We start from the raw sequence: 17,150 nt of genomic DNA, 5'->3' as shown, positions 1-17,150 counted from the left end.
TATAGGGGACTCTCTCGGGTCAGAGTAAAACACCTGTTGACCCCGAGTTTCACAGCTACAGTTGTGACCATAGTTTATCTTTAAATAAGATGGTTAATACCCCATTGAACATTGCTGCTCTCAAATATTTAGTCTGGAAGGATAAAGCATCACACAGATGGAGGCACTTTAAAAAGTAGTAGGCTGAAAATCTCTGTTTCACTTCCTTCTCTTGTTGAAAAGTTCAAATGCATCACTGATGGATGTGGTCACAAGTTTGCTCTGTTGCATCCACACCCGACATTGATGTCACAGTTTATTGACAGACCCTCATGTACAAATCTTCATTGCATGCATTTTAAGCTTGCATTAAGGTGGTTTTTAATTCAAAAGCTCCACCAAATTTAACAAAGAATGGGTAGTTCGTAACAACCACATTGTTGAGGTTCAAAAACGACTGGAGTGATGGTTGCTCTATTAGAACATCATATGACCTCTTCCTCTGCATCTATCCATCCATCCATCCATTTTCCGTAACCTGCTTATCCAGTTAAGGGTCGCAGGGGTGCTGGAGCCGATCTCAGCTGTCAATGGACGAAGGCAGGGTACACCCTGGACAGGTCGCCAGTCTGTCGCAGGGCTCCTCTGCATCTAATGGAGTCATAATACCTAATCCTTGTCATCTGTGCCATTCGGTCGGATACCGTGTGAAATAAGACAAAATCATGCAGGTTCACCAGAAACTTCTTTAGCTCAGACTCCTCCGCGGACAGACCGGCTGTCAACCTGCAGTCGGAGCTCCGGCGGGAGTATGAGAGCTTAACATCCGGCAGTAGTGGCTCCGCATCCGGCCAGGAGCAGAGCTTGAAATCGCTGCTCTGCTGGTCCCAGCTGGAAGCGAACACCAACACCATGCTGCGGGAGGCCGTATTACTTGGCCTGGAGACAGAATGGAGGCACAGGAGAACCAGAACCAGTGAGGCAGACTGTCAGATCCTGCTGCAGCAAAATGAGAGGTATTCCAAACTGACTCGGGTGACACTACACTTGCGGAAACACTTCTGACCACAGGGGCTACCTAAATCAACACTGATAGTAGTGTTACATCCATTGACTTGGGCTTTGCTTGCGGCTCTTTAGGCAGTACCACTCAGTTCACTAACACAGGCAATAGCGCTATGAAAAGCAGGACATGAATGTTTTAACTGGTGTCTGACGTTTTGTGTTGGGCTGGCACAGTTTGAGACAGAGCAGGAGACAAATCACTTGGCGACTGCTTTATCATCCTTGCTTGTCGAAACCTCTGACAGGACGGCCAATTATGGTGTTTCTAATTCCTCGGTTAATTTGCTCTGAGCCGATCCGGCTTGGCACATCTGGAACATTTCCTGAAATGCAACACTTATGTGCACCAAGAGCAAACAAAATATCACAAACTGTGGTTATCTCATAAGGATATTTGAACAAAACCAAATGTCAACAAACAGGAGATTTAACTATGTAAATATGCCAGGTGTAGAACTTTAGTTTCCCAGAATCATTTTGGGACACGTGGACAGAGGATGTCAACTCAAGTTCTTCACTTTACTGTCAAGTCCTTTAAAGAACAAAAACACCAAAAGACAATAGAAACCACAAGAGAAGACAAACAAACTATCAAAGACGCAAATTCGTTATAATCATATAATGAGTGTTATACCAGTGCTGGAAGAAGGTAAAACAAAGAATATATAAATACAAGCATATTCTCCTGAATATGCTTGTATTTATATATTAAACTTGGTCACAGTGTATATTAGAGAAAATATACACGCTTTTAAAGGAAATATTAATAAAATATTAAACCCAAATTGCCACGAAATGTTATCATTATCATTTCATCAGTATACATGGAAGTGGCTTTAGATTAATGTATCTTAAAAAGCTTGGGTATACTTGAAAATAACTTTAATAATTTTATAGCCTACAACTTCTTGGCCGATCAAGTGTTTTGGCCCGTTCGAACACTCAAAGGTGCACACCTGTGATAAATCTTTCCTGGAAGGCATTCACTCATTTGTGGAAGTGTTGCACTAATTTGTACACACAAAACATGACAGAAATAGTTAGGAGAGAGAAAAAAGAGTTTAAAACAGTTAACAGAACCACACACCGCACCTCTTCATTCGACATCAACTTTACGTTTACAAGTTTTGAAAAAAATCTACTTTGAAGCCTAAATAATCCCTTCAAGTTTTAGATAACAATAAATTGGTAACTGAGATGTACGACTGAAAAAACGGTCTGGTCAGGCGGCAACTTCGGTTTCTGAAAATTGAAGCCAGTTTGCGAGTGCCTTGAACTTACATTCTTTCTGCTGGCCATCAGGGGGCGACTCCTCTGGTTGCAAAAATAATTCTCGTTTTAATGAAGTCTGTGAGAAAATGACTCTACTTCTCACTTGATTTATTACCTCAGCAAACATTGTAAACATGAGTTTATGGTCCTAATTGCTAGTTTCTAGTCTTCTTTAATGCAGCATGATGTTCATTTAGTAAATTGCAGTCCCACTTAGAGTAAAATACACAAAAAAGCAAGGTATGCTTTAGGAAGGGGCTACCTCGTGATTTACATGCGGTACCAGAGCCGTATACAGTGTTTCTATCACAGCGTCGATCCTTCGCAGTCCAAACATGGAAACTTCCGTTCACCTGTTGCAAGAAACCAAGATGGCCACAACAAAAATCCAAAATACCAAACTCAAGGCTTTAAAACCGGAATCCACAGACCAATGGATGACGTCACTATGACTACGTCCACTTGTTTTAATAAGTCTTTTGGTCTGATACACTTAGGTATAGATGGGAGGTTAGCCAATTATGGGTTGTAATCATTTAATCAACCATAACAACAGTAGTTGTTGCATACACACCTGGGGGAGATCTGCTCTCTACTGAGAGTACCTGTTCTAATATATGTCTTAAAAGTATTTATATTAATATGGTGATAAGACTCAAAGTATGACTGTTTGTCACCTGCAAAGCACATTTTTATTCCAAGCGAGATGGAGAATTTGTCCTTCTCCAGGTATTTGTGACGGGGTGACTAAAAATGATTTAGGCTACCGTAAAGATTGAGCACATGTAGTTTATCGGGAGGAGGGGCAGCTTATTCAAACCAATTAGCACACTGACAGAGAGGGATGAGTTCCCTGACCTTGCTACCCTTGTAGCCATAAACAGAACAAATATAACGAACAAGTGGTGAAGAAAAGACGAGAGAATGAGGCAGAGATGATTGTATTAAAACTTTCATTGTTCCCTCAAAGTCAGTGGTGCAGTATATGCTGTACTGGGAATCTAGGCTAAAATATAAAAAGTTGTTACAGAACGGTCTCCTGCAGCACTGGACACTGTTAGTGAGTTAGAAACTTATTGCAAGTCAAAAAAGGTTAACTCCAATTTACACAGATCTAAACATGTCACCTTTTAAAATGTACTAAAATGGAGCTAAATGTATAGAGATCCATCTGTAGGTACTCTGTGAGGGTATTTTGACTGTTGTGTCACTTCATCAGAGCTCTACTGCTGAAGGAGCTGGACTGACCGCACTTTGTCACACCTCTGACGACGTTTTGATCAATTGAGAACCATTAAAATACACCACAATGCTGTGATTTACAGCTGCCACAATTTCATAGATTGACAGATTTTAGAAAAGCTCCATTAGTCTATTGACAAAGTCAAGTGACTGATCAATTCATTAAATTTTTTCTTTTGGAATATTGACTGCGTTAGAAAAGGAAATTACCTGATGGGAGGTGGCACTACTAGCATTACCACAAAGGGAGTCATTTGCCTAAAAGATTAGCCTGATGTGTGATTGAATTGGTTTTCTAATCTGCATGGCCCTTCACACACCGCTAAGAGCAACTCCTCGTAGTGGCAGGAAAATGTTACGATTCATAAGATCTGTTGATTGAAAATGTTGCTAATGATGCATCATGTTTCAAAAAGGTGTCCTTACTGTATGTCCCCACAATCAGCAGCTGTCAGTACTTTTCTTTAGCAGTTTCTTGTCGTTTTTATTCTTTCCTCGACAAAGGATTAGTTGCTGCTCTGTGCACACAAAAGGACAAAAAGATTCTATTTTAACAAAATAATAAAACACTGGATTTTCATGGTTAAGACCAGGTAGCTTTAAAGCCAAATTCTGCCAAAATGCAACTGGGGATGTACAGCTTCTCTCTCACTATTAGACACTGTGCTACTGATTTCCATTTTTCATGCCAATGTGTAAGATAACTGTGTCTTAAACAGAGTTTGGTTGTATTTAGCTCCACCCTCTTGTGTCACTTATATTTGCCCAAGATAACGACTTTTAATTGAGGTGAAGGCACACAGTAACATCAGGTTACCATACATATACTGTATGTTTAGAATTTAAATATTATTTAAAATATTATTATACTTGATACAGGATAATGCATCCTTGAGCGCTTTAACAGAAACTTTAAAAAAATTGTTTTCATTATATTATTTAAAAAGGTAAAATAATATATTTTCACTGTACCAAATTTTATCACAATCCATCCTGATGGACGTGTCACTTTACACCACAAAGTGAACCTCATGGTGACGCTATACGAAAAGTAAAATCTCCAAAGTCAGTTGGATTCATCCACCAGAGACCATACTGCCATCCATCTAGTTTGCCACTAGCATGCAGAAAACAGATAATTTCTCAGCAACATCTCCTGTTTTCAAAGCATCGGTCGACAGCTGGTCAAACTAAGCAACACTCTGTCGACCAACTAGAAACGTCTTGATACTTTCTTAATACATTAACTGCAAGTGAAATAATTGTTTTAATTTACAAAAGAAACCTGCCTCTGTCTTGCTCTCACAATCTTTCACCGCTCGTCTGTCTTTCTACCCTCAGTAACCTTTGGGTAATGTCTGCAGGTAAATTGGGCAATAAGAAGACATTACCTGAGTGCTAATGGCTATGGGCGCTTTCCTCACAGCGGAAAGCCTCATCACCAAAGTAGCAATTACATGCAGGTTTAAATGTCCTTTTAGGAGCATAGTATGGCTGAAAGACATTATATTCACATCTATAGTTGAAACTGAGTTGATCTGCAGAAGGTGGAAACAGAGAGAGCAAACAGCCAACTGGCGGAGATCTTCAAAGCACTTGATGGCTCTGAATATCCTCATAAGTGGCCAGATAATGCATGGTGGAGAGGGACAGTGAGATAGCAGGGTGAAAGTAATGATGTCTTGTTGTGGCAGATAAGGTGTATTTATCTCCTATTTCCCATGTCTATGCACAATGGGGCCCTTGTATGGGTGATAGTAAAACAGCGGGCTGTTAGATGGAAGGACCCATTAAATGGTCATAAAACTCACACTGGATTGGATTATGTTGAATGGAAGCTTTTGTTTCCAGTGTGGAAAAAAGTAAACAGGTGAGCTGGGAAAGAGATTGGAAAGTCGCAAGGTCGGAATTCCCCAATTTAGATGTGAAGCAGACTCTGAACCCTCTGCTGTTTTATTTGTTCTGCCTCTATTGTGGTTTATCAGATGTGTCCACTTTATTAAACTGCCATTGATTAGCTAAAATCATGCGAGAGAGAGAGAGATCAGTTTATTAGACTAACACAACCAAAGAGACAGCATCAATTCCAACAGAATGTATTTATTCAGATATCTTAACACACAAATATAATTGCTTTATATTTATTTACTACCTAATACAGTTGTGTTTACATACATACAAAACATCACATCTCGATACTTCAGCAGCCCCTGTTGTACTTTGGGATCAAAGTCAGAATAAATGTTTTACTGAATAAACATCCCACTTGGTTGTCTTCTGGCACCAGAGGACCAAATGTGAGCCGACTCTCGCCTAAGGATTTTGGATTCAGACTTGGACTAATTGGGAAATTGTTAGGCTAACATAATTTGTAACTGACCGTTTAAACAACACCCTAGAAGCATTTTCTGATGTGACGCCCCTCTAGGCGCTACGGATCTCAGGCGTAGCTTATGGACAATGTCAGCCTTTCTGGTGTCAGACATCATAACTCATCACATCATAATAAGTGAAATAAAATAAAGAAATACAGCAGCTACTTTGAAATGAGATGAATAGATTATATTTGTGTTAATTTAGTATTTTTTTAATTTAAATATAACTCAAGTGCTAACTGAAGTGGGAGATAAGTTACCATTTATCTGACTCCGAGTTACAACTTGGAGGCTGATGTGAATGTTTTTTCCTATATCTGAACAAAAATATATAGTCCGTAGTGCTGTCGGGCCAAGAGTTTTGAGCTGCCAGTATTTATTTGAAGCAGTATTCCATAAAGATAAATGTTTGTTGCATCTGGATAACTGAAAATACAGTGGTCGTATTCATCAGGGACATTGTGAAAATGTGCTTAAGCATTGTTTTGGATTTATAAAACATATTTTCATTACTTTTGTAGTTGCTCCTTCCACCCAATTGGGAAATAAACTCGTCAATTTTACGAAAAAAATTAAAGTAGAGAAAAAAAGTCCAGGCTCAGCAGACAACTTCATTTTGTCTCCACCAGCACCAAGAGGCCAAAGTAGCAAAGACAGACAGAAGAAGATTCACATCCAGTGGGCTGGATGTCATATGGCAAAGCTCAATATTGGTTAATAAATAATGGGGACAGTGTACAGAGGCAGAGAAGAGGAGCAAAACTCTAATAAATTACCCTTATCTCCTTAATGAGACAACATTAATTTTGGTCTCAAGGTCTGGCAGAAAGTGAGCTGATTTATTATATACCTTTACCACTGTGGGAGTAAGTCTCTTTGCCAGGGGTACAGAAAGCGGATTTTCAATGCACAGAAAGCCCATTGTCCATCCCCAAATCATTTATCACAGCCGCGGTCCGGATGTTGTACTCTAGACCCTGTGGGAAAAGTGGACAGCGTCCCTGAAAGCTACATGTGTCACGACAAACCTGAAGGAAGAGCAGAAACAGGAATTTATAATTAATTAATACGGAGCAAGTCGAATCGGGATGAATGTCTTACAGTGAATCTGTGTCTTTGCATAGTGTTGACATGTTTAAGTTGAGCCATGTTATAAGACTGACAAACTGTAGTTTTAGTCTCACTTATCAACCGCGTGAAGGGTCTTATCTGTAGGTTAAATAAACCAGCGAGGATCAGTGACCCAGTGTGAGTCGATAATGTGTTGACTACACGACGACAGCGAGCACAAGAGCACACAGGGATTAGTTTAAGGACAAGGCAGGCTGTCTCACGGCTGTGGTAATGATTGAAAAATATGTCTGTAATTGCTGATAAGCTCTTTAATGTTTCAGTAAACTCCTGTTGGCCGCTAAGTTTACTGTCACATAACTCGTCGATAAACTCTGGCTTTGTAGTGCGACGTCAAGGGCCGGCGGTCTCTTTGAACCAATTGTCTTCTCACGGTGTGAAGGCTCTGCAAAGGGTTCAGGAGGTCATGCATCTGAGGACTGGTGTGAAAGGAGGCAGTGAGAGTTTGGATTGGTCAGAGGTGACTGTTAAGATAAATAAAACTTTCTTCTGATAAGTCTTTCAATTGCTGTTGTTTTTTGACTCCACACTGCTGAAGTGTCGGCAGCAACACAGTAAATCGTGCTTGTGGCTGACCCTGACCTCTGAAAGGTTTTTCCCAAATGGATCAATAGATCTATTTATAGGTGTGAAGCCAAACCCGATGGTCGTAAACCATATTGGGCAAATTAAGATTTTACCTGATGATGGTGCTAGGTGAAAAGTGAAATGTATGGCAATCTATCTAATAGTGGACTAAAGTGATGGATTGACAGACACAACACACACCGCTGACTAAAAATGCTAGATTTAGATATCTTTAGAATGTCACACTACTGTACAATATCTTATAAACTTCAGTTATGCATCTCGGTTGTCATTTTAGATTTTGAAAGGCAATCAAGTTAGAAGATGTCCATACAAGGAGGAAGGGTTTTATTGCACCAGCTAACTCACTAGGAAACTTAATGCACCTGTACCACTCAGGAAGGTGACTGTTGTGGATTACCAATAAATACTCAGACCCTAGGACCCCCAAAATCCCTGGGTTAACTGCATGTCAGTTAAGTTGAAATTTGATTAATTGAAAATCTATGTAGGGAATTGCAACACTGAATTTCATTATCAACTAAATACAGGCGGTGATCCAATCATGTAATTGTTTGGCGCTGTCTGGAAGAGGGGCACTGTTTAAAAATCAACCTTTAAGACCTTTATTGTCTTTCATTTACATTATTTATTTCCTAAATAAAGCTGTGTTAGGTTGATTTACTGATAGGGGCCCGACAAGAACTATTTGCCCTGGAGCCCCCAAACTGGTCTCACATTGTTTGACTGAAAAACTGCTTTAACACATTTATTATTTCATAATTAAACGTGTTTGGTTGCTTGCTTTATCAGGCTAAATGATCTAAAATCGGAGGTAATCCTGGAAACCTAAATAACATTTTCAAAGCATTAATGGCATTTTCCGGCACATTTTGCTGTTTTTATTTCATTAATATTATCGTTATCTATTTAAACGCATACGTTTATTGATTATGAGTTCAAGACATGTGGCTTATATGCACACATGCAGCAGCACCATCTGATCTCTTCAAGTAGTGCCACAGTGTGCAAAGGGCTGCTCAGCTGAGCGCATTTTTGGGCCACCGATTCAATTTAATTTGTGCGCCTCTGTCAACAGGCCTGGGTGACGGATTTACCCGTGGCCTGGCTATTTAAATCACTTTCAAATCATAAAAGCAAGGGAACGAGGCTTTGGAGGTGGACGAGGTTGAGAGAAACAGGCAGAAAGCAGCGCTGATTTCCCTGGAGCAAATTACCTCTATATCAGCGCCGGAGACAGGCGGTAATCTGCCTGATAGAGAGCAGAGGGCGAGAGACACAGATCCACACTGGGGAAGCAGAAAGAGAGAGAGAGATGTGGGCGGACCAGCAAGACCGCTCCAATTTCCTGGAGGTCAACTACGCCCGCTCGCACACTTGCACCAGCCAATTACATATTATGAGTTGGGGTCTTGTAGATATTTTGCCGTCCCATATAGGCTATAGTGTTTTAGTCATTTCTGCAGAATGGATTTCAATTTCCTGAGACACACGATTTAGAGGTGTTTTGGGTGGAGGCTGGAGTTGCAGTTCGATTTAAGCTGTAACATTGTGACGTCTGCACTGGCTGATTGTTATTGGAGGTGTTTCAAGTGAAGAACCGTGGAAGCCGTTTAAAGTGGTCAAACTCCTTACATTGATATGTTCAAGACCGAACAGCTGCTCCGTTAGAATTTAATTTCTTCTCAGAGGCAATTCAGTTTAGTCGCCATAGTGAATATTGTCTGCAGGGATGCAAATAACGATTATTATCATTATCTTTTACTTTTAATATTTTCTTGGTTTTAATCATTTGCGCCCTTAAAACTCAGTTAATAGTGAAAATTGTCGATCACCTTTAAATGTTTTGTTTTGTCTGAGTAAGAGTCCAAAGTTCTCAGATATTCTGTTTGCCATCACAGAAGACAAATAAAACCGAAACAAATTCACATTTGCAAGCTGGAACCAGTGAATCTGCCATTTTTGCATAAAAAAAACTAACTAAATCAATTACACAGGTAGGAGAATGAAGTCACGCAAAATAATATGTATTCCACCTGCAGGGCCTGGGCAACACTGAGCTCATGTTCACTATTTTTTATTTTATTATCCTTCATTTAAGCCTCCGCGCTAGCGCCAGTCGTAGCTGGATGCATTATGTTTTAAATTTGTCTATCCGCTTCATGGAGGGAATTTCTTCAAATTTAGCACACACCCCCGTCTTTAACTGATCAAATTTTGAAATTCAAAGGTCAAGGTCATTGTGACCTCACATCCTTCCCATTCTCATGATGTCTCGGGAATGCCTTGAGCGAATTTATTCAAATTTGGCACAAACATCCACATGGACTCAGGGATTAACCACAGACTGAATAAGGCATCACCCACTGGTTTGTGGACTACGGTTTTGAAGACTGTAGTTTCAGCATTTTGGCCGTCGCAGTCTTGTTTTTTTGCAACCAGTAGTGACACGAAAAATGGGGAGACTTTACATCAGAAGACATGAGAGGCCAGCTGATCGCCATTAGAAAATAATGAAAGTTAAAGGCACAGAAAGTGGCTTCACTGATCACATTTTGGTGGTTGAATGTCAAAGGTCAAGGTCATTGTGACCTCATGTCCGTCTCATTCTCTTGAATGTGAAATCTCCGTAACGCCTTGAGCGAATTCCTTCTATTCTGGCACAAACGTCCACTTGGACTCAAGAATGAACTGATCACTGTCAAAGGTCACTGTGACCTTACGTTTTTTGGCTATAACTCAAGAATTAATTTGCTTATCATATATAATATTCAGTATCCCCCCACTTGAAGTAGTCTCTGAAACAGCATTTTTGCCAGGAGATACAATTTACAGAAAATATAACCTTTTACAAAGTAAAAAACGTTTGAAAAATCTGCACAATCAACAATTATAGAGGCTTTTATTTTTAGGGTTATTGGGGGGACTTGACTGGCCCTCGCTGTCAGCACCTAGTTTATTTAAAAAGCTTAGTTTCATTTAGGCCCAGAGACCTTTTCTTAACCCATGAAATCGTCTTTCACATGAAGTTTAATCATAAATGTTGAGCATCATGTTGGTCCTACATTTGTTTGCATCAACATGCAGATTCTCAATAAAAAAAATGGTGAAATGAATAGTATCAGATAAGAAGCATTATCTAAATTCATATTTTGACTAACCGATTGTGTCTGCATCACTAAGGTATTTATACTGCCAAAGATCATTTTTTTAGGTTTTATTTTTGTCAGTGAAATATAAAGGAGAGCTTGCAGACATGCCACAGTATTGAAAAGAATAGACAGACTTCACTTCAACTTATGCACCTCCGCTTTTCAGGTCTTAAAATGGCATTAGTTCACCTAAAGCAAAAGGCTAATTAACTTATAGCCTCTTCTGCCAAGTCATTACACTTTTATATGGTTTGTGTGCAATTCCTAGTCGTAAACTTTAATGGCATCGGTATGGCCTGAGTATGAGAATGAAGCAAGCCATTAATATTAATGATTTAAATACTGGACTGGACACAATGTTTTTTTTTTTACTTTCTTTTACTTCACCCAATCAGAAATCTCAAGGCTGCTGAAAAACAGCCAATGTTTGTTGCTAAGGTGTGGAAGATGTTTGCATCACTAATAATTAGTTTGGACAATCAAAGCGGTGGATATAAGTCTTTGTTTATTGCAAGGTATAGCTGCAATCTGTTGTGAGTATGAGGAGCTGGCAGTAAGATAGATACTGAAAATACAATCTACTAATCTTCTAATGTACCTCCGCGCTTTGATGCAGTTGAAGGTGTTTGCAGGCGGGACAAGGGTTGGACATTACCTCACTCTGAATGCTTTCTGGGGGGAGAAACGAGCGAGTAATTAGCTGATTAGAGGCCCGTCAGAGCAGCTCAGCCTCCAGCCAATCCCAGCTCACACCGGCCTGCAGGGGTGGAGGAGGACGGCTGATGGAGTGAGACGCATGCCTCTTTGTGAAGTTAGTGGTAAACACACCAGGGCGGACGTATACAGTTGATGTTGCAGAGTGACATATGCAGGTACAGCAATGCGCATGCAAACATCAGTGATTCCTGTCTGTCAAAAAGTGTTTTCTAAGTCGTTAACGTGCAAGTTGAGCATGTGTTAATGTTCATTTTTTGACAACTATAAGTTGTGCAGCTCCGTCCACCCTGGACGTGCATGAACAGATAAGGAGGACACATGAGTGTGTGTGCGCACCTGCCGAGCTTGACAATTTTAGTTTTGTTTTAAAAAAATCTTGAGTGAAGCCGTCATGGAAAAATCCAAAAACTTCAGAATTGACGCCCTGCTCGCTGACGAGACCAAGACCAACCGTGTGAGCAGAGAGCTGTCCCCCGGCCTGAGCAGCGACAGCCCGGCGGGCAGCCCGGTGTCCTGCCGCCTCGGGGACACCCCTTCTCCACGTGCCGCGCAGCTCCAAGGATTACTCCACAAACCGGGTCTTCTGAATCTCCCTCACCCAGGACTGGCTTCGCTCCCCGGCATGTACCACCACCACGCACCCATGTACCCGTTGTCCGCGTTGGGTGGCCAGCACCCTGCCTTCGCTTACACCGGCTTCACGCACCTCACGCAGGCCTACCCGGAGCACCTGAAGGCGGCTGCCATGGCGGGGTCTCTGCCGCTGGAGCACTGGATCCGGGCCGGGATCATGATGCCACGACTGCCAGACTACAGTAAGTATACATTAAACCTATGAAAAGTGCTTTTTTGTTCAGCTGTATGTGAGTGATTCTGATGTTTTCTATATATAAGATAAGATAAGATAAGATAAGATAATCCTTTATTAGTCCCACAGCGGGGAAATTTACAGGATTACAGCAGCATAGAGGATAGTGCAAACAAGAGACATAGTAAAAAGAAAAGTATTATAAATAAGCAAATGAGCAATAAAAAAACAGTAAAAAACAGTAAAGAATCCACAGTAACTGAAATATTATATATACAGACAGAAACTATTATAACTATTGTATTGCACAGTGTATTTGTATATATATACTACAGGCCTATGCTGACAGTATACTCACAGAAATATTTAACCCTAACTTTTAAGATTTATGTAATTTAATTAATAACAAAGTTCCATTTGATTTTTTAAATATTTTGAACATAAACCTACCTAATAAACTTTACATGATCCATATGCATCAGTGTAATAAAGCCTATTCATTTGAAATGCATATTCCTCAGGTTTATGTATTCAGTATTAATATAATTTATTGAATTTAAATGCATATTATTCAGGTTATACATTTAGAATACATTAAGTATATTTGTTTGAATTACATAGTAATTAGGTTATTCATATCAATATTTTCATATATGAAATAATTGAAAGTTTTATGTATAAAAAAAATAGGAATATATGCACGATAATCACGATTTAGAAGCCAAATATACTTGTTTAAATTCTCCAACCACGCACCCATATCTGTGCCACTCATGAACCGTTTCCGTTATCGGGTTTTACAGCTTTTATCAGATGGGTTGACTCTGAGTGGTCAACTCATTGAACACAAACACTGACTGTCAAATGAAACCGAGTTGAGTTGATCTACTTATGGTCTGTTTAGATTATTCATTTAAATATTAGGCCAATATTTATATATGCAATTATTACAGAATACAGACTCAATTGTTTATTATACGTTAATAGTGCATTCTTAGTTTTTGCTTGTTTATTGTTGGTTTGTTTTAAATTATAACACTGAAGTCTGCTGCGGATAATGTGTCCTTCTATGAGTCACAGTTTTTGAATATTTTTTTTATTTCGATGCGGAAACAGACAGTTTTAGCTTTTGATTTAGCCATGCTTTGTGAACTATTTTATTCAAGGTTTGGAGGTGATTTTCATATTTTTAGTGTTGATAACAGCAACATCGTCCCTTACAACACTGGCCTCTGTTGACTTCGTGTGTGTGTGTGTGTCTCATATTTTAATTTTGGCCCATTTATTTCTCTATAAACGCCAACAAGATGAAAATTGTCTTTGTGTGACGAAGAAACTATAAACAAACACCTAAAACGTTCTGTAGTTCATCAATAAAATCCCAAAAGCCTTCATTGAATTTTCATTAAGTTAATGGCATGCCTGTGTTTTTATGGCCTCTGCTCCCGTTTCTGCCGTGTCCCCCCGTCAACAATAAACTGGAGTAAAGCTATTATAGTTAATGATGGCGAGAGAGTGCGGGCATATGTGTGCCTGTTCCTAAGCCACAGATTTATATTGAACTTCCTACGTCCTTGGTATTAAATACATAAGACTGGTGGCAGTTATTTGCTAAATATTTAATTTAAGACTTGAGTCTTCTTTAAAGGTAAGATATTTCAAAATAGATTTTATTTGAATTATCAAAACAAAAATAATCAGACATTGTCAGACATTGTTTGTTAAACTTAATAATAGACCACCAATCTCTGATATCAAATAAGTTGTCAATAACAAAATCAATAACAAATGTAAACTGTCCACTCAGGTGGAGAGATAAACTGATAACTTTGCTCTTCCTCCTCCAGCGGGCCCTCAGTCTGGTTTGTTGGGGAAGTGCCGGAGGCCCCGAACCGCCTTCACCAGTCAGCAGCTGCTGGAGCTGGAGAACCAGTTCAAGCTCAACAAGTACCTTTCCAGACCCAAACGCTTTGAAGTGGCCACCTCACTCATGCTGACTGAAACACAGGTAGGAAGAGATACCAGTCCACTTCACCAGCCAACAGGTTCATTTCAAGGTTAAAAAATAGAATTCACAGAATCAACAATGAGGCGAGAGCTCAATGAATACTCGAAGACAAAGTTTACTCAACGTAAGACATAATGTTCTTGTTCAGCAATCATCCAGTCTCAAAGTGAATACAAACATCCAGCAGGAAAACTTGATTTTATCAGACTTCAGTAACCATGTGCAGGCATATTATTTAGAAGACTGTATGTAACAGACTTTTGTTTCATTTAGCTGTTTTGTTTATTAGCTATTTAACCAGGAAAGCCTTAGTGATTAAGCAGAGACCAGGCCGTGGTATGTAGCACTAACAGACAAATAACACATAATAGGCCACAAAATCAGAGTTCAACAGAAATTTGATTATCAAATAAAAAATTACATTTCCAATACAATCATGTAAAACATTTTTATCCTAAAGAAAAATACCATGAGTTGTCTCAAAGTATAAAAATAAGTCAAAACAACCAGTGTGAATTGTTAAATGAAAATATACATTCATTCTTGAAACAGTAATTAATTGCTCGACAAATTGTGACTGATGTGCTAAAATGTCAAATGTATTAATTTAACAAAGAGGAGTTTATTTGAAATGAAGGGCAAATATTTCATGTTGAGATGCAGAGTGTACAACAGAAACATTATGTTGTTTTATAATCTGGGTGATATCAACCATCTGCTGTTTTAAGTGTCTGAACAGTTAATATCCTAAAGATCTAAACAAAGACTTAATGCATCAAGCTTTCAATGTAAGATTTAGATTGTGTTTTGTTTTTCTATTTTAATTAAATATTCCTTCACATTTCTGACAGGATTGATGACTTATATGATTAGAGTATACTTGATCAAAAACAGTGATATATTCCAAGTATTTAGTTTAAAGGGAGGGTGCTTTTATTGTTGCATGTCCCACACAGATGTATGTGTATGTGTATATATATACACACACATATATATATATTATATACACATATATATATACACATATATATATATATATATTAGTATATATATATATATATATATATATATATTACCTATATATATATATGTATATATATATATATATATATATATATGTATATATATATATATATATATATATATATATATATATATATATATATATATATATATATATATATATATATATATATATATATATATATATATATATATATATATATATATATAAAAGGAAGAGTGCTTTTATTGTTGCATGTCCCACACAGATGTAAGAGCAAAGATAAAGAGTTGTGTATACATATATTTCTTTTTCCTTTTTTTTTCTTATACATTTTTTTATTTTTATGAATAACCAATTTTTTGGTGTATTTAAAGTTCTGCAATAAAAAAAATGTTTTGCTCTTAAGTAACATTGGGATAATAAAAGTGAATATTTAGAACCATCTTGTGAACACATTTTCTTTGCTCTGTCATCTCTCGGCAGGTCAAGATCTGGTTCCAAAATCGGAGGATGAAGTGGAAACGTAGTCGAAAGGCAAAGGAGCAGGCCTCCGCCTCAGCCCAGTCTGACGCAAAGCTACTGCGCAGCGGAGGAAAAACAGCCACAGACAAATCAAAGGAGAGTCGACAAGCTGCAAATCCAGACAACAGAGGCATAGAACTTGATCTGGAGGATGAGGAGGAAGAGGAGGAGGATGAGGAGGAGGAGGAGGAGGATGATGAGGAGGAAGAAGAGGAGGATGCCCAGCACGGCTTTCCTGTCGGGATGCCGCGAGCCACGGACTTCTTGCAGCGCAGCACCGATGTTGGCTACAATCCCCACAGCCCTTTCTCTGATGAGGAGCTGGAGGGGGTGCAAGTAGGAGGAGGGGACAGGAAGATCGGGGCCGGACTGTGAACAGACACTCAGGAAACACCAGTTTGTTTTCCTGAGAATCACAGACACATTACACTGGGACATGTCTGTGTTTGTGGTCACTGACAATTTCCAGACACACACAAATACTCCGTATAAACCATCTGTGAATAAAATCATCTCTAAGCACTGTACATTTCATAGCATGCCAATAAAAAAAAAAAGAAGGTGCTCATTTCCTCCAGAAATGTTCCTGTTTTCATTCCAATCACCTTCTGGTCACCTTGTCTTTGCTCCATCCACTGACAGCTGGAGCTCCACCCAGTGAACACACATGACTGAAGGATGCGTACAGTGTATGCGTACAGGATGCACAGTAGCCCGGGGCAGCCTCCCCTGCATCATGAAGACAAAAATGCTTTGTTTTGGGGGAAAACACATTGCAGGACACCTCATGTATTGCATTTACTTTTGTGCATTTAATGTGTAACTATTGGGGGATTCTTTTGTTCTTGATGTTTATGAATTTGTTCTCGTCCCTTAAATGTAAATGAACTTAATTTATTTGAATGATTGCAAAGATGAATCATACGTGTATTTATCTGAAACTTGTTTGTGGTGTTACTGTGAAATACAAAAAATAGAGCAAAATAAAAAAAGAGAACTCAAAAATGTCTTCACTGTTGATCCATGTTCCTGATTAGCATATCAATAATGCTAACATGCTAATGTTTATTAGGTATAATGTTCAACATGTTCACCATCTTAGGTTGGCATCTAAGCATGCTAACATGCTAATTAGCACTACACACAAAGTGCAGTTGAAGGTGATGGGAATGTAAAGTTTTGCAAGTATTTGGTGATAAACCAAATACTTTTTTGTCTGATGGAGCTAAATGAAGGAGGACCACCAAAGTCATTGGGATTCACCCTCTGGGGAACACCCTCTAAA

General features: G+C 38.9%; 1 protein-coding gene across 1 annotated transcript; it reads left to right on the top strand.

The window, feature by feature from the left end:
* The first annotated feature begins 11,447 nt into the window (after positions 1–11,447).
* Positions 11,448–16,835, top strand: mnx2b (motor neuron and pancreas homeobox 2b). The gene is made up of 3 exons (XM_054617955.1): positions 11,448–12,336; positions 14,177–14,337; positions 15,827–16,835. The coding sequence occupies exons 1-3, from the start codon at positions 11,913–11,915 to the stop codon at positions 16,238–16,240; spliced, it is 999 nt and encodes a 332-aa protein (XP_054473930.1). The 5' UTR covers positions 11,448–11,912; the 3' UTR covers positions 16,241–16,835.
* The last annotated feature ends 315 nt before the right edge of the window (positions 16,836–17,150 follow it).

Source organism: Anoplopoma fimbria, chromosome 2 (assembly GCF_027596085.1).
Source record: "Anoplopoma fimbria isolate UVic2021 breed Golden Eagle Sablefish chromosome 2, Afim_UVic_2022, whole genome shotgun sequence".
Lineage (NCBI taxonomy): Eukaryota > Metazoa > Chordata > Actinopteri > Perciformes > Anoplopomatidae > Anoplopoma > Anoplopoma fimbria.
Note: the sequence above shows the minus strand (reverse complement) of the source record. Positions and strands in the feature narration are given on the sequence as shown.

Excerpts from the sequence above, each read along its gene's own strand:
- mnx2b (XM_054617955.1), top strand. The coding sequence starts at position 11,913 with ATGGAAAAATCCAAAAACTTCAGAATTGACGCCCTGCTCGCTGACGAG. Across the intron at positions 12,337-14,176 it reads GCCACGACTGCCAGACTACA|CGGGCCCTCAGTCTGGTTTG; the intron begins GTAAGTATACAT and ends TTCCTCCTCCAG. Across the intron at positions 14,338-15,826 it reads TCATGCTGACTGAAACACAG|GTCAAGATCTGGTTCCAAAA; the intron begins GTAGGAAGAGAT and ends ATCTCTCGGCAG.